The 25,882-nt window shown below is 45.6% G+C and overlaps 1 protein-coding gene across 2 annotated transcripts in view; it reads right to left on the bottom strand.

Annotated features, from left to right (window-relative positions):
- LOC147727410 (prostaglandin reductase 1-like) overlaps window positions 1-25,882 on the bottom strand; it is a 437,573-nt gene that overhangs the window by 191,164 nt on the left and 220,527 nt on the right. For both annotated transcript variants that reach the window (XM_086961489.1, XM_086961490.1), the window contains one exon: window positions 1,272-1,427. In XM_086961489.1, the coding sequence (XP_086817615.1) occupies window positions 1,272-1,427 (156 nt within the window). The remainder of the gene's footprint in view (window positions 1-1,271; window positions 1,428-25,882) is intronic.

Raw genomic sequence — 25,882 nt, 5'->3', positions numbered from 1 at the left:
ATCCTTTGTCAATCACAGTCTTTAGAGTCCGGACCACCGTCATTTGTTGTCCTTGGTGCGTGGGAATTGTTGGAGGTAGATTGATGCGGAAGACAAATTGGTATCTGAGGTGTCTGATGGGGTGTGCATCTCGGGTCCTACTGCGCCGCGTGAGGAGTGTGCCTCAAAGAATGGCCTTTACTTCAGTCACCTCCACCATCCTTCTGTGAATTAATAGGTCTTCTTGGGGGTCTCAAGGGATGGCATGAAGGTTAAGTATTGAAACTGTGGGGGCCTGATCAGTCAAATTACCCCGTACAATCCCACCCCTTGTTGCAGTAAGTAGAGCTAAATGTGACTCAATGTTAGGGAGTCTCTACAGGAGGGGTTGCAACAAGATAGTGATTGACTGTTCTAGTTTTAAAATCAATGCCTCAGAGACTGTGAAAATACCATCAGTATCTCCAGATGGGGGCTGAGTAGACTTGGTCGGTGTGCCGCCTCTTTTTTTCTTCTTGGTGGGGGGCTCTGCCGAGGGGGGTGAAATACTGGGCACTACAGTGTTCAACAAAATTTGGTACTTTGACCGGGTAACTAATGTATTGACAATGGGATCTGAGGGATTTGAGGGGTCTTTCGCAACCGCAGGTTGGGGTTCCACAGTTAAATGCTAATTGCTGGGAACTAAATCCCTGGTGGAGAGCCTGCGCTCAGTTTGTATTACCTTATGCAGTGCATACAAAGCCCTTAGAAGGAAAGAGTCCAAGGTGCAGATAGACACCTCCATGTGTTGTGGGGTTAACTGCTGTTTCCCCATCTGCGAGGAATGCTCTGGCTTTTCCTAGGGTGCTGAAACTCTCACGTTCGAGGGGTGCCCGAGCCCAGCCTCCTCTGGGCGTGGACGGTACGGCGTTGAGCTCTTAAGTGCGTGAATACAGGTGCATGGGCTGTTGGGAATTGAAGTCCCCAGCGGTGCCTCAGGTGTCTGCACGGCTTTCCCCACAGCAACCAGGAGCATTGGCGGTTAAATATCATACACACGAAGACTAGAAGTCAGTCTGTTAGTTCGGCAACCAACAATACCATATTGTAAAAGTCATGGTGATATATCGTATAATTAATCTATCGATCTATCTATCTGTTTATATACATATCTGTCTACTGATCGACTAACAGACAGACAGGTAGATAGATTGATAGATTGATAAATAGATGCATAGATAGATGATTAGGTCACATGGCTAGCTATTATATGTCACACTGGTTTTTGCTTCTTCATTGTGTGAACTTACGTTATCAAAATAGCAATCATAGCCACCTGGCGAGGCCTTCTTCAGAGCTTCTTCCAGGGAAGGAACTGTTTTGTAGTTGAAGGCTTCATCAAAGCCAATTTCCTTCAAATAGGCAACCTTGTCATCAGATCCAGCGCAACCAACAACCTTGCAGCCCTTGGAGGAAAAGAAGCAATGGACATACTTAAAGTAACTTTTCTCATTCAGAAAACACTCCTCAAAATAACTTGAATGGACATTAACACCTCCATACCGTGTAAACTACTTTTAGAGCATTGGCAGTTTTAAGACATACAGAAAAGATAAAGATGACCTTTTTACTTCAACATCTTTATTCAAATTCATAAAATACCATTAACGGTATAAATAAATTAAAGAACAGGGTGGGACTACATTGACAGACATCTACTTTTTAAGTTCTGCTTTCCATCCAGATAAAAATGAACATTTATCGTGATGGGAATATTCCCAAGCTTTTCTTAGGCCAAAAGATATGAGCGAGATTGCATAACCTGCATGGGTGTTGTTAATATGCATAGGTGCTACTTAGTACAATAATAAATACCCTGAGGTGTGCTTTTGTTCTTTATCTTTTTAGATGGTCAGTGTTGTTTTGCATCATCAGGAATAAATGTTTGTCTTTTGTATATTTAGACAAAAAACAAACATTCATGTTTACTGCTGCAAAATAAATGACTTCATAAATTTCACCAGCATACTATTTTGCTCCATTTCCTTTTGATGTAGAGAATTCTGTTTTAAAGCAGCAAAACGGAAAAGTGACTTATCTGTAATCTTAGTTCTCCAGCATAAGTATTTTCTCAGAATTCGTAAATGATAGGATGGTTTTGTGTACTTACTTGTATGATGCCCAGAAGACTTTCATCAATACTTTTTTAAATCTGAGATGCGCAGAAAAAAATCGAAAAATATGCCTTTATGAGGGAGCTCTTTCTGTCCTTTTTTCTTCATTTAAAAGCAGGCAATTTGTCAAAGAATTGTATAGAAAAGAATAAGCAGTTCCTGAATGAAGGAGGCAGTGCAGAGGGAGGAGGCTAGGAGGGTTGATACCCTGATCCTTTGGTGGAGACAGGGTGTCTCCCAATTTGGGAACTAGGGCCCTCACACACCCAGGCTGGGTGTCATGCACCCCAGAGGACGTGGTAGGTCCTGGACGTATCAGCAACTACTGAACTGATGCTAAAAAATATAGCTTGGTTCCTCCGCCATTGACTAAAAGGAGCGAGTCATTCGCCCAAATTGGGTTGGTCTTCATAAATCAAGGTACCTCACTGTTACATTTTATTTGTTGGGTCCACAATACAATACTATCAGTGATCTAACCATAGCGTAGATAGAACATAAGGAATCGGTCCTGAAGATTTGCCACCAGATCAATTTGACACACCAGGCAAGAAACATGTCGACTGCAAATCCATAGCCACTATTGGACATTATTCCTGAAGTGGCCATCATTATCTGCTTTTAACTGGGACCAGTGGGCTCACCTGATTAAAACTGTTTCTGTAGAGCACCATTGGCTACCCTTTTTTAATATCTTCTCCCACACTTTCAACGCACATTTGCACATACACATCTACACCTCTCGTCCCTTTACCCACACTGTATCAACCAGATAGGGATAAAAAGATCTCTGGTAAAGAGCCCCTCATAGGGTGCTTGTCAGGCATTGCAGTGCCAGCATGTATGATGAAGCATGACACCCAGCCTGGGTGTGTGAGGGCCCTATTTCCCAAATTTGGAGACACCCTGTCTCCACCATAGGATCAGGGTAGCAACCCCCCTAGCCTCCTCCCTCTGCACTGCCTCCTTCATTCAGGAAGTGCATACTCTATTCAATACAATTGCCTCGCCGGGGGCACAATTGCCCTCAGTCCCTCTCCTGTTGTTGATATAAATCGGCCAAAGAAGTCACAAAGTCAAGGTCTCAAAAGATGTTTTTTTCCATTCTTTAAACCGAAAAGGGAATGAGAAAATCAGCCTTTGTTAATAGCTGTGAACAGAGAGCTAAACTGAGACCTCAGCTTTACGAATTCCTGAGACTGCGTCTTCCCTCTCTTCAGTCAGCTAAACTGCTTTTTAAAGTAAAGCAACAAAAGGATCTGACATAACAAAAATTACCCTTCTGTGCTATCGGTCCTCCGGGAGACAGGTGGGATGCCACTATCTTCAGATAGAATACCAATGACAGAGAAATAGTAATAAAGATGAACTTTTCTTTCTCTCTGAGGGGATTCTCTTTCATATCCATAAACAGTAGAATGCAGTATCAAGCAACACTACCCAGCCTCAGAGGTGGGAGCCAAGAGCACAGAAAAGAATAAGCAGCTACAATTATGAGGAGAAGCTTGGCTCACACGTATATCCTTCCTGAAGTCCCAGTCAACACAGTAGTGGCCCAAATGAGGCATGACCTATCTAATGATAAGAGATTAATGCCAATGATCAGAAAACATGCTCAAGCGTTTCTCAAAAGCTCCTTACTGTGAGGTATTTGCATTATATTTAAGTAATGAATTTGAAAAGCCTGAGAAATCCCTCAATTGCTTGTAGATACCAAGGGCTCTATTATATTCTTGTGCGGATCGCCACCCCCCGTATGGCGGTGGCGATCCACCCACCATTATTCCTCGCCCGCCTCCCATTTCCCCCGCCATATTAGGATGGCGGGGGGGACCCCAGTGGACGAAAAGATGGTCCGCGGGTTTTCCGCCAGTCAAACAGGAGACCGGGTGGAAAAGGGGATTGATTTGGTGGCGGTGTCTGCAAGACAACGCCATCCATATCAGGATGTAGGCGGTGATGTGCCTTTCCATAGCTGCGTTCCCACCATGGAAAGGCATGCGGAGTCTGCATGCCGTTGCGGAACCCCAGGGTTTTTGGGGGGTGGGGTGCACATGGGGGGTACCTATGGTACCCCTCTGCATTTGCATGCACAACACGGCAGGCACCGCCCTGTGCCTGCCAGTTGTGCATGCAAATGCACAAATGCCTTTTTAACATTGCGGCGGGTGCTGCTGAAAGCACTGTCCACCACAATGTTAAAAATGCAAGATGCGCCCTAATTGTATATGGGGGACCGCCGCACACATAGGTCCCATTTCCCGATGCGATGGAGGGCGGACATCGTAATAGACCAGTAAGAGTGTTGACAATAGCATACACAAATGAGTAGGTCTGTCCTTGGGAGGCTTGTGTAATAGTTATTTTTTTTAAACAAGTTTTACATTTTTAGGTATATTCCACAAAAATAGGAAGAGAAAAACAAATTATGCCACCACCTAAATATGGACACCATATGCGTGCAGTAAAAAATGTAAATTTAATTTAATTTAATACAGCAATGTGGCTGTTTTACTAGTGATTTTTTTAAATACCACGCATTCCAGCTGCTCTGTTGTGTTTTATAGTATTATTGTTTGTGAGTGAGACAAGAATAAATCACAACCTAACCAATCACTCAAATCACAGGAAGGTACAATGTTACAATATCACCAAAATACTTTATAACAGCAATTTTAAAAAGCTGTCAGAACATAAATCCCCATTTAATGACACTGCCTCATGGTGTGGTGTTTGGAAGCAAAATTTGATTTACGGTTTAAGCCTGTTGACCGAATTCTTCTTTATGTATGAATATTTGGTATTCATTTTTTGGGAAATAGAGATAATGCTGTCTCAAAGGTCAGGCCTAAAAAGACTGAATGAAAAAGAGACAGATTAAATTAAAAATAACAATAGGTTTTGGGCATTTTAATCTTGCATGTGGAGTGCTGAGATCACGGCAGGCTGGCAAGTATGTCTAGTAAAGAGTGCACAACCCCAAAACAAATGTTACCACTTTCGCATTAATGAAAGCAAGAAGACAGTCAAGCATGTAATAATACCCCTTTCCTCATGATGGGTTTTATTAAAAAAACATTTCAGTATTGCCATCCACATTTCTTGATCTACACAATGAGGGACTGTGAAGGGCAAACTCATTTCATTGATGAGGCTTTGGTTTTGCTCCTCCTAAAAGCCCAATAGGTGCCTCTTGTTTCAACTGTTGTCCATCATGACAGTCAAATACTTGCCAAAGCAATCATGAGGAGGTTTATTTATTTTATTTATTTATTTCTGGTATTTATAGAGCGCGACACTCATCCCGTGGGATATCACGGCGCTATAAGATAGGGAGACTACTGAGACTGTGCTGGGGGGTTAGTTTTTGGGAAAGAGGTGGGTTTTTAATTTTTGGCGGAATTGAAGGTAGTTTGTGGTGTGTCTGAGGTCCACAGGTAACTCATTCCATCTTTTAGCCGCCAGGTGTGAGAAGGCGCGTCCGCCTGACCTTGCCTTGTAGATGCGCTTGGATTTCGCCAGGGCTGAATTGTTAGATCTTAGATTCCTGTTGGGGATATAGAATTCAATTTTCCCTTGCAGGATGGTAGGGCCTGTTTTGTGGAGGGCTCTGTGCGCGTGACAGATTAGTTTGAAGGTGGCCCTCTGGCGCATTGGTAACCAGTGAAGTTTTTTAAGGCATGCGGATGCCGAATCTCGCTTGCCTTTGTTACAGACCAGTTTAGCCGCCTGGTTTTGTAGGACCTGTAGGCGGGAGAACAGTTGCTCGTTCATCCCTTCGAACAAGGCATTGCCGTAATCCAGGCGGCTGGCCAGGAGGGCCTGGGTGATTGTGCGTCGACAATCCAGAGGTATCCAAGAGAAAATTTTGGCCAGGAGTTTGAGAATTGCAAAGCCTTTGCCCCAGAGTATGCGTATGTGGTCCTTCATGGACAGTGCGTCGTCCATCATGATACCGAGGTTTCTGGCGTACTGTTTCGGGATGGGGGCTGATCCCAGTGACGGTGGCCACCACGTGTCATTCCATGATAGTTTGGCTCCTCCGAACAGTAGTATCTCTGATTTTCCGGCATTTAGTTTTAGGCAGTGGTTGCGCATCCATTCTGCCATTTCGGAGAGGCAGCTGTGTAGTTTTTTCTTAGTTGTTTCCGACCCTTCATCCATTGTCACCATCAGCTGTGTGTCATCGGCATAGGAACATATGCCGATGCCCCACTTTCTTCCAATGTCGGCCAGAGATGAAACATAGACATTAAAGAGAGTGGGGCTTAGTGAGGCCCCTTGTGGGACCCCACAGCCGATGGGACAGGGTTTTGAATGTAATTGGCCCATGTGCACTGCTTGGGTGCGGTTGCTAAGGAATGATTTGATCCATCTTAACGCTGTAGATTGCACTCCTTTGCTCCGGAGGATGTTTAGTAGGCAGTCGTGTGATACCGTGTCAAACGCTGCTGACAGGTCTAGCAGTATCAGAGCTACAGATCCCCCTTGATCTGTGATGCATCTGACACTGTCCGACACTGCCAGCAACGTTGCTTCGGTGCTGTTGTTGGCTCTAAAGCCGGTCTGGGTGGAGTCCAGAAGTGAGTTGTCTTCCAAGTATCTGGATAGTTGTATGTTGACCATTTTTTCCAAGGCCTTAGAGAGGTAAGGGAGCTGGGAAATTGGCCTGTAATTCTCCGGGTTAAGGATGTCGGCTCCGGCTTTTTTCAGGAGGGGGGTCACAGATGCGTGTTTCCAGGTTTCTGGAAAAGACGCAGTGGTGAGGGACTGATTGAAGAGTTTGGTGATGAGAGGACAGAGTGTCGGTGCAATTTCGGAAAACACAAAATGGGGACATGGGTCTGCAGGAGAGCCGGATTTAATTGTTTTGAGAACCGATAATACCTCGTTTTCGGAAAGTGGTTGAAAATTGGTTAGACGCGGGGAGTTGCCTGTGTCTGGATGGACATTGTCTTTGTCAGATGTTGGCGAATTTTCGTCAGGGTTGTTAGGTAGGATAGGGGAATGAGAGGGGGTGAAGGTAGAGCAAATTTTATTAATCTTTTCGGAAAAGAAAGTGCTGATACGTTCACAGGCCTCGGTTGAGGGGGTGAGGGTTTGTGAGGTGCTGGATGGATTGCTGAGCTCCTTTACAATTTTGAACAACTCTTTTGCGGAGTTGTGGTTTTCATTGATTCGTTGCGTGAAGAATGCTCTTTTCGCATCTCGAATGGCGAGAATATATTGTTTCCGCTTGGTGACATAATTTGCTCTGGTTTCTGAGTCTTTAGTTTGTCTCCATTGATGTTCAGTTTTTTGGCATTCCCTTTTAAGGCTTTTGAGGAGGGGGGTGTACCATTTTTCCCTGTTGGTTGTTTTTTTTCTTAATTCCCGCAGGGGTGCTAGTTTGTCTAACGTTTGGCGAATTCCGGTTTCTAGCAGAGTGAAGTTATTGCAGATGGAGGAGTCATCTGGCAAGATGACATCTGTCTCAAGAAAGTGATTTTGAAAGTTGGAGTCATTGATTAGTCTCCAGGCTCTGTTGGTGGTGAGGGGGGTGGGTCTAGGCTTCGCGGGTTTACCGAGAAGTTTAAAAGAGAAAGATAGCATGGAGTGATCAGACCAGGACAGGGGGAGGATTTCCTTAATGGTAGTCGACTCAATATTAGTGAAAAGGAGATCCAGGGTGTGTCCTGCTGAGTGCGTGGGGCCCTCAATCAACTGCTTGAGTTGCAAGATTTCCATGTCATACTTCAGCTGTGTCGATCCAGGGGCATTGGTATTTTCATAATGGACATTGAAGTCACCAATGACCATGTAGTTTTTGTGTTTCAGGCAGGATGGAAGCAGTTGGTTCAATAGTTTGGCGCTTACGCTGACTTGTTGTCCTGGCGGGTTGTAGACAACTGCGCCGGCTAGTATGATAAGGTTCTTCACGAGAATTTTAAATAGTAGTATTTCATGTTCGGGGCAGACAGTTGTCGTTTCCGTGAGACATGTTAGGTGGTCTCTGAAAATCACACCGACTCTGCCTCCTTTTTTTTTGCTTTGACTGTTTTGTGTGATTATTTTGTATTCAGGGGGGAGGGCGTTGGCCAGGTCTGGAGCACTGGCATCAGATAGCCTTGTTTCGGTAATAAAGACCAGGTCAGGGGTCCTAGATGTCAATATGTCCCAGATGTCTAATGCGTGTTTAGGTAGAGATCTGGCATTAAAATATAGGCATTTCAGTTCCAGCTGGTTACTAGTAGGGAATGTGTGGTGATCATTTGGGGGTTGACCCATGCTTGACCATCGGCATGAGCGGCAAGAGATAGGTCCATAGGATAGACCAGGGCTGGTTTGAATGCATGGGTGCGATCTGGCATCCATGGTGGTTTTGTTAAGAGCTAGTAGTTCATTGCGAGTGTAGCAGATGGGTTTGGCCGTGGATGGGCTGGAGCCTGTAGGGGGTATAGCCCCTAGTCCTGGTCGGTCGCGGACGGGCGCAGACGGGCTTGCCTTAGGCGCGCCTTCGGCGCGCAAACATCGCGCCCGCTGCGCTCGCCCGCTGCGCGACCGAGGATTACACATAATTTATGGTGCTCTGGGGTTATGGGACAGGAGGGCGTGGCCTAAAAGGGGCGTGGCCTCCGCTCGTGGCGGGAGGGCGCGAGGGGGAGAACGCGTGTGACGTCAGCGCTGGCTCCGCTGAGTACACTGAGTAGGTTGCCAACTCTATGCCAAGCCTCCTGCATCCTTATCAGACTCACTTATTTCACCTTTTTCACATTTTAACTTGTCTTGCAGTCATAAAGCCTGTGATTTTATGAATCACAGGAATTGCAATCACTAAACAAATTAGTGTACTTGGCCCCAAGACAGTGCATGTGTAATTAGTGCATATCATAAAAAGGCCATCTACCAACTTTATATACGTCATCAAGAACATATATTCACAGTACTTCAGTACTGTGTCAATCTCTGGAGACTGTTTGAAGAGGGTGAGGTAAGTTGGTTTTCCCAATGAAGGCTTGAAGCTGAGTAAATAACAGTTTTTACCAATATCTTCCCCAGAAATGGTAACAGTGAGATGGGTCGATTGTTATTTGTCTCCTCTGATGAAAGGCCTACATTTTTAGGTCTCGGAACTGCGAACAGATTGCGAAGCAATCTGTCGTTCCGAGACTCTTTTGTAATCATTCTGGCTTTCGAGGAGTCAAGGGAGACAGACAAACGAGGTGCACGCGCAACCTTGGAACTGGGATCAGGTCGCGCGCGCTTCCTGTCTCCCATGGCTCCTTGGAAGCAGACTCACACGCACGCACGCACACACATACAGACCACCCCCCCCCCTCGCCGCATATACACACACTCACCCACACACACTCACACACACACACACACACATACAGAACATCCCCCCCTCGCCGCAGCGCATGCGCAAGCACACACAGAGACACCCCCCCCCCTTCCTACCTCGTCTCGGCGTGTCTTTGCGCTCCATGGTGACGTTCGCCAAATGAGGGTGAGCACTGGACAGACTGTCTTGCACAAGGACGGGCAGGTGCACAGTCGTCAACAGGCCCCCAACAAGTCACCGAGCACCTAAGGAGGGGTACCCTCTTTCAACAGGACACACCGGCTTGCCCCAGTCGCGTGCCGTCCCTGCCTCTCAGATTGCGTGCTAGTGCTCGCGCGCAGCCGCCGTTCACGGCTGCGCGCGCCCCCCTCAGCTGAAGCAGCAGGCCTAAGGTCGCCAGTACATAGGGAGAAGCGGGTTGCTTTGCTAATTGTGCCGGTGCTTTCTGGTGCTTAGCACCGGCACTTACCTATCAGGGCCGTGTCTACTGCATGTCACATTTATTCACATGCTATTTATTACCTCACTGACTGTTGCTGTTAGTGCGCCCTCTGTCGGCTCCCAGCCGCTACAGCATTGATGCCGCCCGAGACGATTACTAAGTACCGCTGGAGCGATGAAGAAATGCTCCCGCGGTGTCACTTAACCACCAGAATCAAACTGAGCTGAAAGAATGGGTGACTTAACTTCTGGCGAGCGGGAAAAGAAAGATGAACACTGACTCACTGCCTAATAGTATGGAGACCCGGGCAGTGGTTATGTGTGTCGTGGCTGTGACCTCGCATCCTCCTCTGGAAGGAAGTGAGGTCGGATATTCAAAAAGTTGCTGGACCCGACTCAAGTGAGTGGTGTGCTCTTCACGTCCTAGCATCCAGCAGCATTACCGGCAGCAGTAACGAAGCATTCTGGTGACAACCAACACGTCTGATTGCAAGTAGGTTCCATGCACACGTACACCACCACTGCCATGCACACACGCACACCACCACTGCCATGCACACACGCACACCACCACTGCCATGCACACACGCACACCACAACTGCCATGCACACACGCACACCACAACTGCCATGCACACACGGACACCACCACTGCCATGCACACACAGACACCACCACTGTCATGCACACACGCACACCACCACTGCCATGCACACACGCACACCACCACTGCCATGCACACACGCACACCACCACTGCCATGCACACACGCACACCACCACTGCCATGCACACACGCACACCACCACTGCCATGCACACACGCACACCACAACTGCCATGCACACACGGACACCACCACTGCCATGCACACACAGACACCACCACTGCCATGTACACACGCACACCACCACTGCCATGCACACACGCACACCACCACTGCCATGCACACACGCACACTGCCATGCACACACAGACACCACCAGCTGAGTGCAGAGTGCTGAGTAGTGAGTAGTGAGTTTCCAGAGTGCAGAGTAGTGAGTGCAGAGTAGTGAGTGCAGAGTAGTGAGTGCAGAGTAGTGAGTGCAGAGTAGTGAGTGCAGAGTAGTGAGTAGTGAGTGCAGAGTAGTGAGTGCACAGTAGTGAGTAGTGAGTGCAGAGTAGTGAGTGCACAGTAGTGAGTAGTGAGTTTCCAGAGTGCAGAGTAGTGAGTGCAGAGTAGTGAGTGCAGAGTAGTGAGTGCAAAGTAGTGAGTGCAGAGTAGTGAGTGCAGAGTAGTGAGTAGTGAGTGCAGAGTAGTGAGTGCACAGTAGTGAGTAGTGAGTGCAGAGTAGTGAGTAGTGAGTGCAGAGTAGTGAGTGCAGAGTAGTGAGTGCAGAGTAGTGAGTAGTGAGTGCAGAGTAGTGAGCAGTGAGTGCAGAGTAGTGAGTAGTGAGTGCAGAGTAGTGAGCAGTGAGTGCAGAGTAGTGAGTAGTGAGTGCAGAGTAGTGAGCAGTGAGTGCAGAGTAGTGAGTAGTGAGCGCAGAGTAGTGAGTAGTGAGTGCAGAGTAGTGAGTAGTGAGTGCAGAGTAGTGAGTAGTGAGTGCAGAGTAGTGAGTAGTGAGTGCAGAGTAGTGAGTAGTGAGTGCAGAGTAGTGAGTAGTGAGTGCAGAGTAGTGAGTGCAGAGTAGTGAGTAGTGAGTGCACAGTAGTGAGTAGTGAGTGCACAGTAGTGAGTGCAGAGTAGTGAGTAGTGAGTGCAGAGTAGTGAGTGCAGAGTAGTGAGTAGTGAGTGCAGAGTAGTGAGTGCAGAGTAGTGAGTGCAGAGTAGTGAGTGCAGAGTAGTGAGTGCAGAGTAGTGAGTAGTGAGTGCAGAGTAGTGAGTAGTGAGTGCAGAGTAGTGAGTGCAGAGTAGTGAGTGCAGAGTAGTGAGTGCAGAGTAGTGAGTGCAGAGTAGTGAGTGCAGAGTAGTGAGTGCAGAGTAGTGAGTGCACAGTAGTGAGTGCACAGTAGTGAGTGCAGAGTAGTGAGTGCACAGTAGTGAGTGCAGAGTAGTGAGTAATGAGTGCACAGTAGTGAGTGCACAGTAGTGAGTGCAGAGTAGTGAGTGCACAGTAGTGAGTGCACAGTAGTGAGTGCAGAGTAGTGAGTGCAGAGTAGTGAGTAGTGAGGGCACAGTAGTGAGTAGTGAGTGCACAGTAGTGAGTGCAGAGTAGTGAGTAGTGAGTGCACAGTAGTGAGTGCACAGTAGTGAGTGCAGAGTAGTGAGTAGTGAGTGCAGAGTAGTGAGTAGTGAGTGCAGAGTAGTGAGTAGTGAGTGCAGAGTAGTGAGTGCAGAGTAGTGAGTGCAGAGTAGTGAGTGCAGAGTAGTGAGTGCAGCGTAGTGAGTGCAGAGTAGTGAGTGCAGAGTAGTGAGTGCAGAGTAGTGAGTGCAGAGTAGTGAGTAGTGAGTGCAGAGTAGTGAGTGCAGAGTAGTGAGTGCAGAGTAGTGAGTAGTGAGTGCAGAGTAGTGAGTAGTGAGTGCAGAGTAGTGAGTAGTGAGTGCAGAGTAGTGAGTGCAGAGTAGTGAGTAGTGAGTGCAGAGTAGTGAGTGCAGAGTAGTGAGTAGTGAGTGCAGAGTAGTGAGTAGTGAGTGCAGAGTAGTGAGTGCAGAGTAGTGAGTAGTGAGTGCAGAGTAGTGAGTGCAGAGTAGTGAGTGCAGAGTAGTGAGTAGTGAGTGCAGAGTAGTGAGTGGTGAGTGCAGAGTAGTGAGTAGTGAGTGCAGAGTAGTGAGTAGTGAGTGCAGAGTAGTGAGTGCAGAGTAGTGAGTGCAGAGTAGTGAGTGCACAGTAGTGAGTGCAGAGTAGTGAGTGCACAGTAGTGAGTGCAGAGTAGTGAGTAATGAGTGCACAGTAGTGAGTGCACAGTAGTGAGTGCAGAGTAGTGAGTGCACAGTAGTGAGTGCACAGTAGTGAGTGCAGAGTAGTGAGTGCAGAGTAGTGAGTAGTGAGTGCACAGTAGTGAGTAGTGAGTGCACAGTAGTGAGTAGTGAGTGCACAGTAGTGAGTGCAGAGTAGTGAGTAGTGAGTGCACAGTAGTGAGTGCACAGTAGTGAGTGCAGAGTAGTGAGTAGTGAGTGCAGAGTAGTGAGTAGTGAGTGCAGAGTAGTGAGTAGTGAGTGCACAGTAGTGAGTGCACAGTAGTGAGTGCAGAGTAGTGAGTGCACAGTAGTGAGTGCACAGTAGTGAGTGCAGAGTAGTGAGTGCAGAGTAGTGAGTAGTGAGTGCACAGTAGTGAGTAGTGAGTGCACAGTAGTGAGTAGTGAGTGCACAGTAGTGAGTGCAGAGTAGTGAGTAGTGAGTGCACAGTAGTGAGTGCACAGTAGTGAGTGCAGAGTAGTGAGTAGTGAGTGCAGAGTAGTGAGTAGTGAGTGCAGAGTAGTGAGTAGTGAGTGCAGAGTAGTGAGTGCAGAGTAGTGAGTGCAGAGTAGTGAGTGCAGAGTAGTGAGTGCAGAGTAGTGAGTGCAGAGTAGTGAGTAGTGAGTGCAGAGTAGTGAGTAGTGAGTGCAGAGTAGTGAGTAGTGAGTGCAGAGTAGTGAGTGCAGAGTAGTGAGTGCAGAGTAGTGAGTGCACAGTAGTGAGTGCAGAGTAGTGAGTGCACAGTAGTGAGTGCAGAGTAGTGAGTAATGAGTGCACAGTAGTGAGTGCAGAGTAGTGAGTGCAGAGTAGTGAGTGCACAGTAGTGAGTGCACAGTAGTGAGTGCAGAGTAGTGAGTGCAGAGTAGTGAGTAGTGAGTGCAGAGTAGTGAGTAGTGAGTGCACAGTAGTGAGTAGTGAGTGCACAGTAGTGAGTGCAGAGTAGTGAGTAGTGAGTGCACAGTAGTGAGTGCACAGTAGTGAGTGCAGAGTAGTGAGTAGTGAGTGCAGAGTAGTGAGTAGTGAGTTCAGAGTAGTGAGTAGTGAGTGCAGAGTAGTGAGTGCAGAGTAGTGAGTGCAGAGTAGTGAGTGCAGAGTAGTGAGTGCAGAGTAGTGAGTGCAGAGTAGTGAGTGCAGAGTAGTGAGTGCAGAGTAGTGAGTAGTGAGTGCAGAGTAGTGAGTAGTGAGTGCAGAGTAGTGAGTAGTGAGTGCAGAGTAGTGAGTGCAGAGTAGTGAGTAGTGAGTGCAGAGTAGTGAGTGCAGAGTAGTGAGTAGTGAGTGCAGAGTAGTGAGTAGTGAGTGCAGAGTAGTGAGTAGTGAGTGCAGAGTAGTGAGTGCAGAGTAGTGAGTAGTGAGTGCAGAGTAGTGAGTGCAGAGTAGTGAGTAGTGAGTGCAGAGTAGTGAGTGCAGAGTAGTGAGTAGTGAGTGCAGAGTAGTGAGTAGTGAGTGCAGAGTAGTGAGTAGTGAGTGCAGAGTAGTGAGTGCAGAGTAGTGCGTAGTGAGTGCAGAGTAGTGAGTACAGAGTAGTGAGTACAGAGTAGTGAGTACAGAGTAGTGAGTAGTGAGTGCAGAGTAGTGAGTACAGAGTGCAGAGTAGTGAGTACAGAGTGCAGAGTAGTGAGTACAGAGTGCAGATTAGTGAGTAGTGAGTGCAGAGTAGTGAGTAGTGAGTGCAGAGTAGTGAGTAGTGAGTGCAGAGTAGTGAGCACAGAGTAGTGAGTACAGAGTAGTGAGTACAGAGTAGTGAGTACAGAGTAGTGAGTAGTGAGTGCAGAGTAGTGAGTACAGAGTAGTGAGTAGTGAGTGCAGAGTAGTGAGTGCAGAGTAGTGAGTAGTGAGTGCAGAGTAGTGAGTGCAGAGTAGTGAGTGCAGAGTAGTGAGTGCAGAGTAGTGAGTCCAGAGTAGTGAGTCCAGAGTAGTGAGTGCAGAGTAGTGAGTGCAGAGTAGTGAGTGCAGAGTAGTGAGTGCAGAGTAGTGAGTGCAGAGTAGTGAGTGCAGAGTAGTGAGTGCAGAGTAGTGAGTCCAGAGTAGTGAGTCCAGAGTAGTGAGTCCAGAGTAGTGAGTCCAGAGTAGTGAGTAGTGAGTGCAGAGTAGTGAGTAGTGAGTGCAGAGTAGTGAGTAGTGAGTCCAGACTAGTGAGTAGTGAGTCCAGACTAGTGAGTGCAGAGTAGTGAGTGCACAGTAGTGAGTGCACAGTAGTGAGTAGTGAGTGCAGACTAGTGAGTAGTGAGTGCAGACTAGTGAGTAGTGAGTGCAGACTAGTGAGTAGTGAGTGCAGAGTAGTGAGTAGTGAGTGCAGAGTAGTGAGTAGTGAGTGCAGAATCGTGAGTGCAGAGTAGTGAGTTCAGAGTAGTGAGTTCAGAGTAGTGAGTTCAGAGTAGTGAGTTCAGAGTAGTGAGTTCAGAGTAGTGAGTTCAGAGTAGTGAGTGCAGAGTAGTGAGTGCAGAGTAGTGAGTGCAGAGTAGTGAGTGCAGAGTAGTGAGTGCAGAGTAGTGAGTAGGGAGTGGTGAGTAGTGAGTGGTGAGTGCAGAGTAGTGAGTGCAGAGTAGTGAGTAGTGAGTGCAGAGTAGTGAGTGCAGAGTAGTGAGTAGTGAGTGCAGAGTAGTGAGTGCAGAGTAGTGAGTAGTGAGTCCAGAGTAGTGAGTGCAGACTAGTGAGTAGTGAGTGCAGAGTAGTGAGTGCAGACTAGTGAGTAGTGAGTGCAGAGTAGTGAGTGGTGAGTGCAGAGTGGTGAGTGCAGAGTAGTGAGTGCAGAGTAGTGAGTGCAGAGTAGTGAGTGGTGAGTACAGAGTAGTGAGTGCAGAGTAGTGAGTGGTGAGTACAGAGTAGTGAGTGCAGAGTAGTGAGTAGTGAGTGCAGAGTAGTGAGTGCAGAGTAGTGAGTGCAGAGTAGTGAGTAGTGAGTGCAGAGTAGTGAGTGCAGAGTAGTGAGTGCAGAGTAGTGAGTGCAGAGTAGTGAGTGGTGAATGCAGAGTAGTGAGTGCAGAGTAGTGAGTGCAGAGTAGTGAGTGCAGAGTAGTGAGTGCAGAGTAGTGAGTGCAGAGTAGTGAGTCCAGAGTAGTGAGTGCAGAGTAGTGAGTGGTGAGTAGTGAGTGGTGAGTGCAGAGTAGTGAGTGCAGAGTAGTGAGTAGTGAGTGCAGAGTAGTGAGTAGTGAGTGCAGAGTAGTGAGTGCAGAGTAGTGAGTAGTGAGTCCAGAGTAGTGAGTGCAGACTAGTGAGTAGTGAGTGCAGAGTAGTGAGTGCAGACTAGTGAGTAGTGAGTGCAGAGTAGTGAGTGGTGAGTGCAGAGTGGTGAGTGCAGAGTAGTGAGTGCAGAGTAGTGAGTGGTGAGTACAGAGTAGTGAGTGCAGAGTAGTGAGTGGTGAGTACAGAGTAGTGAGTGCAGAGTAGTGAGTAGTGAGTGCAGAGTAGTGAGTGCAGAGTAGTGAGTGCAGAGTAGTGAGTGCAGAGTAGTGAGTGCAGAGTAGTGAGTAGTGAGTGCAGAGTAGTGAGTAGTGAGTGCAGAGTAGTGAGTGCAGAGTAGTGAGTGCAGAGTAGTGAGTGCAGAGTAGTGAGTGCAGAGTAGTGAGTGCAGAGTAGTGAGTGCAGAGTAGTGAGTGGTGAATGCAGAGTAGTGAGTGCAGAGTAGTGAGTGCAGAGTAGTGAGTGCAGAGTAGTGAGTGCAGAGTAGTGAGTGCAGAGTAGTGAGTAGTGAGTCCAGAGTAGTGAGTGCAGAGTAGTGAGTGCAGAGTAGTGAGTGCAGAGTAGTGAGTGCAGAGTAGTGAGTGCAGAGTAGTGAGTAGTGAGTCCAGAGTAGTGAGTCCAGAGTAGTGAGTCCAGAGTAGTGAGTGCAGAGTAGTGAGTGCAGAGTAGTGAGTGCAGAGTAGTGAGTGCAGAGTAGTGAGTGCAGAGTAGTGAGTGCAGAGTAGTGAGTGCAGAGTAGTGAGTAGTGAGTGCAGAGTAGTGGGTGCAGAGTAGTGAGTGCAGAGTAGTGAGTGCAGAGTAGTGAGTGCAGAGTAGTGAGTGCAGAGTAGTGAGTGCAGAGTAGTGAGTGCAGAGTAGTGAGTAGTGAGTGCAGAGTAGTGAGTGCAGAGTAGTGAGTGCAGAGTAGTGAGTGCAGAGTAGTGAGTGCAGAGTAGTGAGTGCAGAGTAGTGAGTTCAGAGTAGTGAGTGCAGAGTAGTGAGTGCAGAGTAGTGAGTTCAGAGTAGTGAGTGCAGAGTAGTGAGTGCAGAGTAGTGAGTGCAGAGTAGTGAGTGCAGAGTAGTGAGTGCAGAGTAGTGAGTAGTGAGTGCAGAGTAGTGAGTAGTGAGTGCAGAGTAGTGAGTAGTGAGTGCAGAGTAGTGAGTAGTGAGTGCAGAGTAGTGAGTAGTGAGTGCAGAGTAGTGAGTGCAGAGTAGTGAGTGCAGAGTAGTGAGTGCAGAGTAGTGAGTAGTGAGTGCAGAGTAGTGAGTGCAGAGTAGTGAGTGCACAGTAGTGAGTAGTGAGTGCAGACTAGTGAGTGCACAGTAGTGAGTGCACAGTAGTGAGTAGTGAGTGCAGAGTAGTGAGTGCACAGTAGTGAGTAGTGAGTGCAGAGTAGTGAGTGCAGAGTAGTGAGTGCAGAGTAGTGAGTAGTGAGTGCAGAGTAGTGAGTGCAGAGTAGTGAGTAGTGAGTGCAGAGTAGTGAGTGCAGAGTAGTGAGTGCACAGTAGTGAGTAGTGAGTGCAGAGTAGTGAGTAGTGAGTGCAGAGTAGTGAGTAGTGAGTGCAGAGTAGTGAGTGCAGAGTAGTGAGTGCAGAGTAGTGAGTAGTGAGTGCAGAGTAGTGAGTGCAGAGTAGTGAGTAGTGAGTGCAGAGTAGTGAGTAGTGAGTGCAGAGTAGTGAGTAGTGAGTGCAGAGTAGTGAGTGCAGAGTAGTGAGTGCAGAGTAGTGAGTGCAGAGTAGTGAGTGCAGAGTAGTGAGTGCAGAGTAGTGAGTGCAGAGTAGTGAGTAGTGAGTCCAGAGTAGTGAGTCCAGAGTAGTGAGTAGTGAGTGCAGAGTAGTGAGTGCACAGTAGTGATTTCACAGTAGTGAGTAGTGAGTGCACAGTAGTGAGTAGTGAGTGCAGAGTAGTGAGTGCAGAGTAGTGAGTGCACAGTAGTGAGTAGTGAGTGCAGAGTAGTGAGTGCAGAGTAGTGAGTGCAGAGTAGTGAGTAGTGAGTGCAGAGTAGTGAGTGCAGAGTGCAGAGTAGTGAGTGCAGAGTAGTGAGTAGTGAGTGCAGAGTAGTGAGTGGTGAGTGCAGAGTAGTGAGTGCAGAGTAGTAGTAGTGAGTACAGAGTAGTGAGTAGTGAGTGCAGAGTAGTGAGTGGTGAGTGCAGAGTAGTGAGTGCAGAGTAGTGAGTAGTGAGTGCAGAGTAGTGAGTAGTGAGTGCAGAGTAGTGAGTGCAGAGTAGTGAGTGCAGAGTAGTGAGTAGTGAGTGCAGAGTAGTGAGTGCAGAGTAGTGAGTAGTGAGTGCAGAGTAGTGAGTAGTGAGTGCAGAGTAGTGAGTGCAGAGTAGTGAGTGCAGAGTAGTGAGTGCAGAGTAGTGAGTGCAGAGTAGTGAGTAGTGAGTGCAGAGTAGTGAGTACAGAGTAGTGAGTCCTGAGTCCAGAGTAGTGAGTGCAGAGTAGTGAGTGCAGAGTAGTGAGTGCACAGTAGTGAGTAGTGAGTGCAGACTAGTGAGTGCAGAGTAGTGAGTAGTGAGTGCAGAGTAGTGAGTGCAGAGTAGTGAGTAGTGAGTGCAGTGAGTAGTGAGTGCACAGTAGTGAGTAGTGAGTGCACAGTAGTGAGTGCACAGTAGTGAGTAGTGAGTGCACAGTAGTGAGTAGTGAGTGCACAGTAGTGAGTGCACAGTAGTGAGTGCACAGTAGTGAGTGCACAGTAGTGAGTGCACAGTAGTGAGTGCACAGTAGTGAGTATAGAGTAGTGAGTATAGAGTAGTGAGCAGTGAGTGCAGAGTAGTGAGTAGTGAGTGCAGAGTAGTGAGTAGTGAGTGCAGAGTAGTGAGTAGTGAGTGCAGAGTAGTGAGTAGTGAGTGCAGAGCAGTGAGTGCAGAGCAGTGAGTGCAGAGCAGTGAGTGCAGAGCAGTGAGTGCGCAGGGTGAACAATTCCAATCCATACCACATAATTCCATTACACACCACATGTATACACTCCATAACACATGGCTAAAAGACATTGCCATTTACAATGCCATTAGCTCTAACTCAAATAAATCCGAGACCTATTGCATTTCCAATGCTTGTTTAACGGAGGTTTTACCGTAGCCTATTTCCATGAACAGTGCCCTGAGTGAGAGAACAGTTGAAGAGTGAAGTGTGATTTTGAGATGAAGCTGGACTCCGTTGTTTAATGATTTTATTCCGATTGGTTCTACTTCTTCCAGATTGTAAACTTCAATTAAATACATCAGGGTATTGTGGATCTTCTCGGGGGGAACATGACTTTTCAGGGATCTGTCCCTTCCTATGTTAGGGAAATAGGAGATTAATTTCCGCACCCCCTTCAAAATCTAATATCTTCAATTTTTGTGGGGAAAAAGTCAGGGAGCTGAGTGCAGAGAGAGACTAGAATTCCCCGTGGCAGACAGCTCTTCGTGTACTCGTGATAATTCTGTTTGCTTACTCTGTGCATTTAATAAGCGCTGATTGTAATAGTCATATTTTTCTTTGCACGTTTATTTTTTATAGAAAGAGTAGAGATATAGATTTGCTTTGCATCCTGTGTATATTTTAGTCTACACTGCATTTCATCCCTTCTGGTCTCTAACATGAGTGCTGCTAGACTCGGAGTAATTTATGAATTGTATTAGCAGAGTGATTGATGTCACAATTAATCATTTTTTCAGGACATAAGGGGTCAAGAAGAGATGTTGAATCATGACTGTGTTCCAGAGCCTTATCAGCATTTAGAGTGCGGGCTGATATTTTATCAGCCTGGAAAGAAGAGGTAACTTGAGCAGAGGCTTCTAAGAGATTCACTGATTACCAGCATCTTTAAAAACATATGTTTTGGGGTTTAGGTGTTGCCAAAGACAAAGGTAGTCTGACCATGCTAAGGCCAGATCAGCTCTACAAATGATTGAGGGGCCCAGGATAGCATAAAGAAGGTGCCTTGACTTATGCATGGTCCCATCGTTTGTTACTTTTAGATTTAAGATTTCAAAATCCCTAACGAAATTCACAAGAGAGCCCTGGGTTTGGTCTAGCCCAAAGATCACGAAAACGTGTTCACATCCCACCAGATCTAATTCAACGCTTTCACTTGAAGCAAGGATTTGGTTCAAGAGAGCCTGCTTGACACACAAAGTGCTTCATTAATACACCCCTGCTAACCTGGCAAAAGAACTCGAACTATCTGGTTTGAATTAGAACCTAAGAAGCTCTAACACTCTACTGTTGGAACCACAAAATTTCAAATAGCCCATGGCTGGAGTCATCACCTAACATTATAGAGTTTACTCTCGAGGAAACCGAGTTAGCATTAATTGCAGTGAAAATGGTAAAGCCCCAGGTTTAGATAAAATATCTGGGGACTTATACAAGCATGAGACCAGCATTTGGGCGGCATATATAAATAAGCTTTTTAATATAATAGTTGCCGGTGGGAAATTACCACACAGCTGGCGGGGGAGCAGAAATTATATTAGTTTTTAAAAAGGGGGATCGGCATGATCCTTCCAACTATCGTCCCATTTGTCTTTTGGACATTTTACAAAAAGTTTTTTCAAGGCATCTTTTAAATCGAATGGAAACATGGATTGATGAGAATAAGATTCTTACTAAGTTCCAAGCAGGCTTTAGACGGAACATAAGTACGATAGATCAGGTTTTTAGGTTTTGTTGCATTTGTTGGAAATATGTCTTTTTATTAAAGGGACATATTTATGTAGCTTTTGTTGATCTCAGGGCAGCTTTTGATTTAGTTCAGCGGGATCGTTTATGGGATTGTTTGTTTGCATTGGGATTACCAACGTGTATAATCCAGCAGATAGTAAGATTACATGAAAATAATTTTGCTAGAGTGCGTTGGGGCCCGAAAGGGGAATTAACCGAACCCATACCTATTAGACGTGGGATCCGCCAAGGATGTGTGTTGGCTCCAACACTTTTTTCTTTATTTGTCAACGACATCCCCGAAATTTTAGATAGGTGTAGTAATGACTCCCCAAAGCTGAATGGTGTGAGGGTCCCATCCCTTTTATTTGCGGACGATTCAATCCTGATCTCGCAAACGCCCATGGGCCTTCAAACCCTTTTGAACACCTTTAAAACATACTGTGACTCAAAAGGTCTTGAAATAAATGCGAAAAAACCCAAATGTATGTCTATAAATCCACACAAAACCTTTAATGGGCAATTCTTTCTAAATAATCAAAGACTTGAACTGGTAACAAATCTTTCGTATTTGGGTGTCTCCCTAGATTCTAAAACCTCATGGAGTACACAAATTGAAAAGAGCAAAACTATATATAACCAGAGCTCTTTGCCAATTATAAAGCGCCATGGGGCAAGTTTAAATAAGTCCATTTCACAAGCGCTAGAAGTTTACAAATTTAAGGCTCAATCTGGTGCTTTATATGGAGCAGAAATCTGGGGCATAAAAGCATGTAACATCTTTATGACTTGCGAAAATAACTTTTTTAGAAGGTTATTGAAATTGCCCAAACGTACTCCACTTGTACCAATGTTTTTGGATTTAAATATGAAAAGAACAGATCATATTCCACTACTTAGGCCACTGTTATTTTGGGTCAGACTCTGGAGTACTCCTGAACTCATAGACTATAGACAAGGTATTATAGAAGTCAAGAGTCTGGATTCTTACAATACAAACCCTTGGCTTAAACATGTTAACAATTGGTTCCATCGATTAGGCCTTGCTCATTATTGGGATGATCCATCTTGTCTGACACAGAGATCTAAGATCCAGGTTAAGAATCAATTTTGGTTCTATATAACACACAATTACCAAAATAACCATCCATGTGGATCCATTACACGCAGTTTTGTTGATTTTAAGGATACTCCATTGTTTGAGGAATTTTTAAATGAAATACAACCAGCCCTAGCAAAAAGCCTGTATTTAAAATTTAGATACGGTATATTAAAAACAAAAGTAATACTAGCGAAATGGGACAAGTTCCTAGGGCAACCAAAAAGTACTAATTGTACATGTTGTGAACTAAATCTAAGAGAAGATGATATTCACATACTGTTTTTTTGTACTGCCTACGACCAAGCTAGGAAAAGATGGATCAAACCCCTGTGTAAAGCCTTAGGTATTCGATCATACCAGGAAGTATATAGGATTGTTAAAACTGACACTAGACGCCTTATAGTGTTTTGCGTTAGCAGATTCCTATTGAATTTTGGGTATACACGGAAAAACATGGCTCTTGATCTATAGTTAGCATACATGTGTATATTTGATAAAGGTTAGGAGGCTATGAGATATGCTGGAGATGAAAACTGTAAATATACTCGATTTTTATCTATTATGCCTATTTTAACAGGGATGACTTTTTTTAACAGGGATGGCTTTTTATGTTCTAATTCTTGGAATGTATAATTTCTGCTTCCTACTGGTATGTGTATTTACGTGTATAATGTCTTGTGTTATAATGTATCTTTTATGGCCAAAAAGAGCCGAAATAAAGATTAAATGAATGAAATGAAAATAGCAATTAACTTATACCCGTGCCTCCTCCGGTCTTGCTCCAGGAATATGGTACGCTCTTCCTCCCGAAATCAGAGCTAATCCTACGACCTCCTCATTCAAAAAATAAGTCAAAGGTGTTGCTCCCAAATAGCTACCTGCAACAATAGACTTGAAGTCACCCAAACTAACATTTATTTCCTGTTTACAGCACTGAAATATCACTCAACTATGCAATGCTTTGCTTCTTTAGATCTAATATGATGCCGGCTGTTCTTTTCTTTGCATTGTCTTCGTTTAACTTCTTATATTGTTAGTATTTTACACCTTTACCTGCTTATCTTGTCTGCTTCTGTGTACAGCGCTTTGATACCCTGATGGCTCATGTTCATGCTTTGTAAAACTTTTCAGATAAATAAATAAATAATTGAAGCCAAAGTATCATCGAACTATGGCATATTCCTTATTCTGAACAAATATGAGAATGTCTTCTATTAATAAGGGTGTGTGATCTATCCTAGTTTGTGGGGTGCAATAAATGAGTAACATATAATTTTTTGACTCATTTTAAATTTACATGCAAGGGTTGGAAATGAGTGCTGAATAGTGTTTTATAACATTAGTTTACTTTGATAAAAGATCACACTCCACCTACTCCAGTTACTCATGCCGATAGGAACTTATGCTAGAGTAGTTAGATGGGAGGAACTTATCTAGTATATGGTCTGAGTTATCATTTATCCATGTCTCTATGAGACAGCATAGAACCAAGTCAAAAGACTTTTCGCCTTGAAATTAAGTCTCCCCCTTAAAGGAAGCCAGTAGAGAGATTTCAGGGCAGGTTTTGGTGATTGGTGTTTCGGAATATCCAGAAGAATTTTGGCGGCCCAATTCCGTATTGTCTGAAGTTTGGAAAGAGTTGCGCATGGGGCTGCTAAATAAAGGGCATTTCCGTATTCCAGAAGCATCAGAATAAGAGCCTGAACCATGAGTTTCCTATCCTGAAAAGGGAGGAGGACTTTCCGGAGCAGCCTCAAGATACCATAGCACAAGACCACCACCTTACGTGCCTGAGCCTTGAAAGCCAGGTGTTGGTCTAGCCAGAAACCCAGGCTCATTATATGGGGCTTGGGAGTTGGAACAGGACCCAATGTAGTCAGCCACATTGCATTGAAGTTGATGGGTGACCGATTCCCCAGGATCATCATCTCAGTTTTTCCCCCTTTAATTTAAAAAAGGAGTCATCCATCCATTTAGCTATCTCTTCCAAGCACGGCTGAAGGCTGGGGGACGAGTTGTCGGCGTGGTTGAGTCCCACCACAAGTTGGGTGTCATCTACATACGTCACTATGTGTACCCCAAAAGACAAAACCAACTTCGTAAAAAGGGCTCATATAAACGTTGAACAAGGTGGGACTCAAGGATGACACTGAAGAATCCCGCAGCAGAGAGGCAACTGTTTTGAGGCCACATCGGCGTCGAAAACCTGAAAGAAGCCATCACTCAGGAAAGATTGCAACCAAGCCAGAGCGACCCAGCTCACCCCCAATCTTCTACGTTTTTGGACCAAGATTTGGTGGTTAACCATGTCGAAGGCTGCACTGAGGTCCAAGAAAATGACCACAGTAGTGCCTCTGGAGTCAAAGATTTTTTTTTACTTTTCCACAACTGAGAGCAGGGCCGTTTCTGTACCTTGCAATGGGTGGAAACCCATTCGAGACGGGTGAAGGACTTTATGGGTCTCTAAAAAGGTTGCCAGCACTGAGTTTACATTTTCTTCTGCTATTTTGCTGATCCCTTGGAGAAGTGAAATGGGACGGTAATTTCCCAGGGAGTCAGGGTCCAGGCTGTTTTTTTTTTAGGAGTGCCCTCACAATCGCTTCCTTCCAGGATGGGGGGACCACTCCAGAGACAAAAGAGGCGTTGATCAGCTCCAAAATATTAGGGGAGACTGTTCTAGCCACTTGTTTCAAATTTTTTAAGGGTGCTGGATCTTTGGGTGACCCGCTTTTCACCTGAGACAGGATGCTATCAAGTGCCTCACTATCCATCAGAGAAATAGTCTCCAAATAGGAATCTTTGCTAAAAGGACTAGTATCCCGTATTTGGCCCTCTGGCTGGGGAAATGAAGTATATATAGTTTGTATTTTATTGAGGAAAAACTCTGCAAGTTTATTGCAGCGTGAGCCTGAAGTATCGAAGGCCACTGGAGGAGGGGGGACTCTGAGGAGGGTTTTAGGTATACGAAAGATCTTACGTGCAGAGTTGCCTGCCAATGAAATGTTATCTTCGTAATAGGCCGCCTGGGCTAATTTAATTTCAGCTTTGTATGATTTAATAGCCTCCCTATATTTCAGTTTGTTATCTGGAGAAAAATCCTTCCTCCAGGTTCTTTCTAACTTCTAACAAGTTTGTTTTAGTTCCGGAAGTTTTGAAGAGTACGATGCCATTCTATTACTACCTTTGTTCACCTGGTTTGATTTCATGGGAAGAAGCAGATCTAGAGAGTCTTCTATTCATTTGTTAACATTTTCATTAGCGATGATAGCATCAGAATTGGGCACTGGCTTCATTTTTTCTAGCTCTTAAATCCATTGTTCCATCAATAGTTTAGGCCAGAGATGTAGCCGTGAGCAGATAGGTTTAGCGTGGAACACTGTGGAATTGGGGGTCCAGAGAAGTGGGATAAAAAATTGATCAGACCATGGTACTGGAATCAGATTCCCTCCCACTAAGTCCTCCAAATTGGAGCAGATAGGGTTTAATAGGTGCAGTTTCATGTGAGTGGGGTTAGCCACTTTTTGGTAGAGCTGGTAGGCAGCTAAGTCCTTTGTAACCTCCACTGTGGCCACCGGTAAGAGATCATCAATAAATAATAAACAATAAAATACTGACTGTAGAAATAACCAAACAAATTCACCTAGACAAATGACCCAGGGACAGAACTATCAACTGTCAACAAAGTTATCTGGGTGTTTGTAAAGACCTCAGGAGAGCACAGCTGCCTCCTCTAAATAAGTCTCAACAGTGTAGCACATTGCAAAGCCTAGGCTGCCAACTGATAAGGCTGAAGCCCTCACTCAAGGTTTCCAGTTAGCAGGCAGTAAGAACAGATTAAGGCTCGGGTGAAAGTTTCCATCCTACACATGTGGATTACTGAGCATCAGAACAAAACAGTTGTGATAGCGAAAAATTGTTTTGGTCTTATTTTGGAGACCAGCAATCCCCCAAATTGGGAAAAGTAACCGTCACCCACTATCTATAGCATGCGTCATCACAGGACTTTTTCCCACATTCACAACATCTAGTAGTATTGGAGTGGGCTACACGATCCAGTCGAAGTGCATGATATCATAAGTATGGATCAAAATAGTAAGAAGAAGATGCACTGCCTAGGGATATAGCCTGTGTACTAACTTTATTCAGGATAGCCATGAGAGGTTAAAAATTAGAAGGTTTGATGGTAATGGAGTATTA

Source organism: Lissotriton vulgaris, chromosome 3_1, assembly GCF_964263255.1.
Source record: "Lissotriton vulgaris chromosome 3_1, aLisVul1.2, whole genome shotgun sequence".
In the NCBI taxonomy this organism is placed as follows: domain Eukaryota; kingdom Metazoa; phylum Chordata; class Amphibia; order Caudata; family Salamandridae; genus Lissotriton; species Lissotriton vulgaris.
The sequence above is the reverse complement of the archived record's forward strand: the minus strand, read 5'-3'. Positions and strand labels throughout refer to the sequence as shown.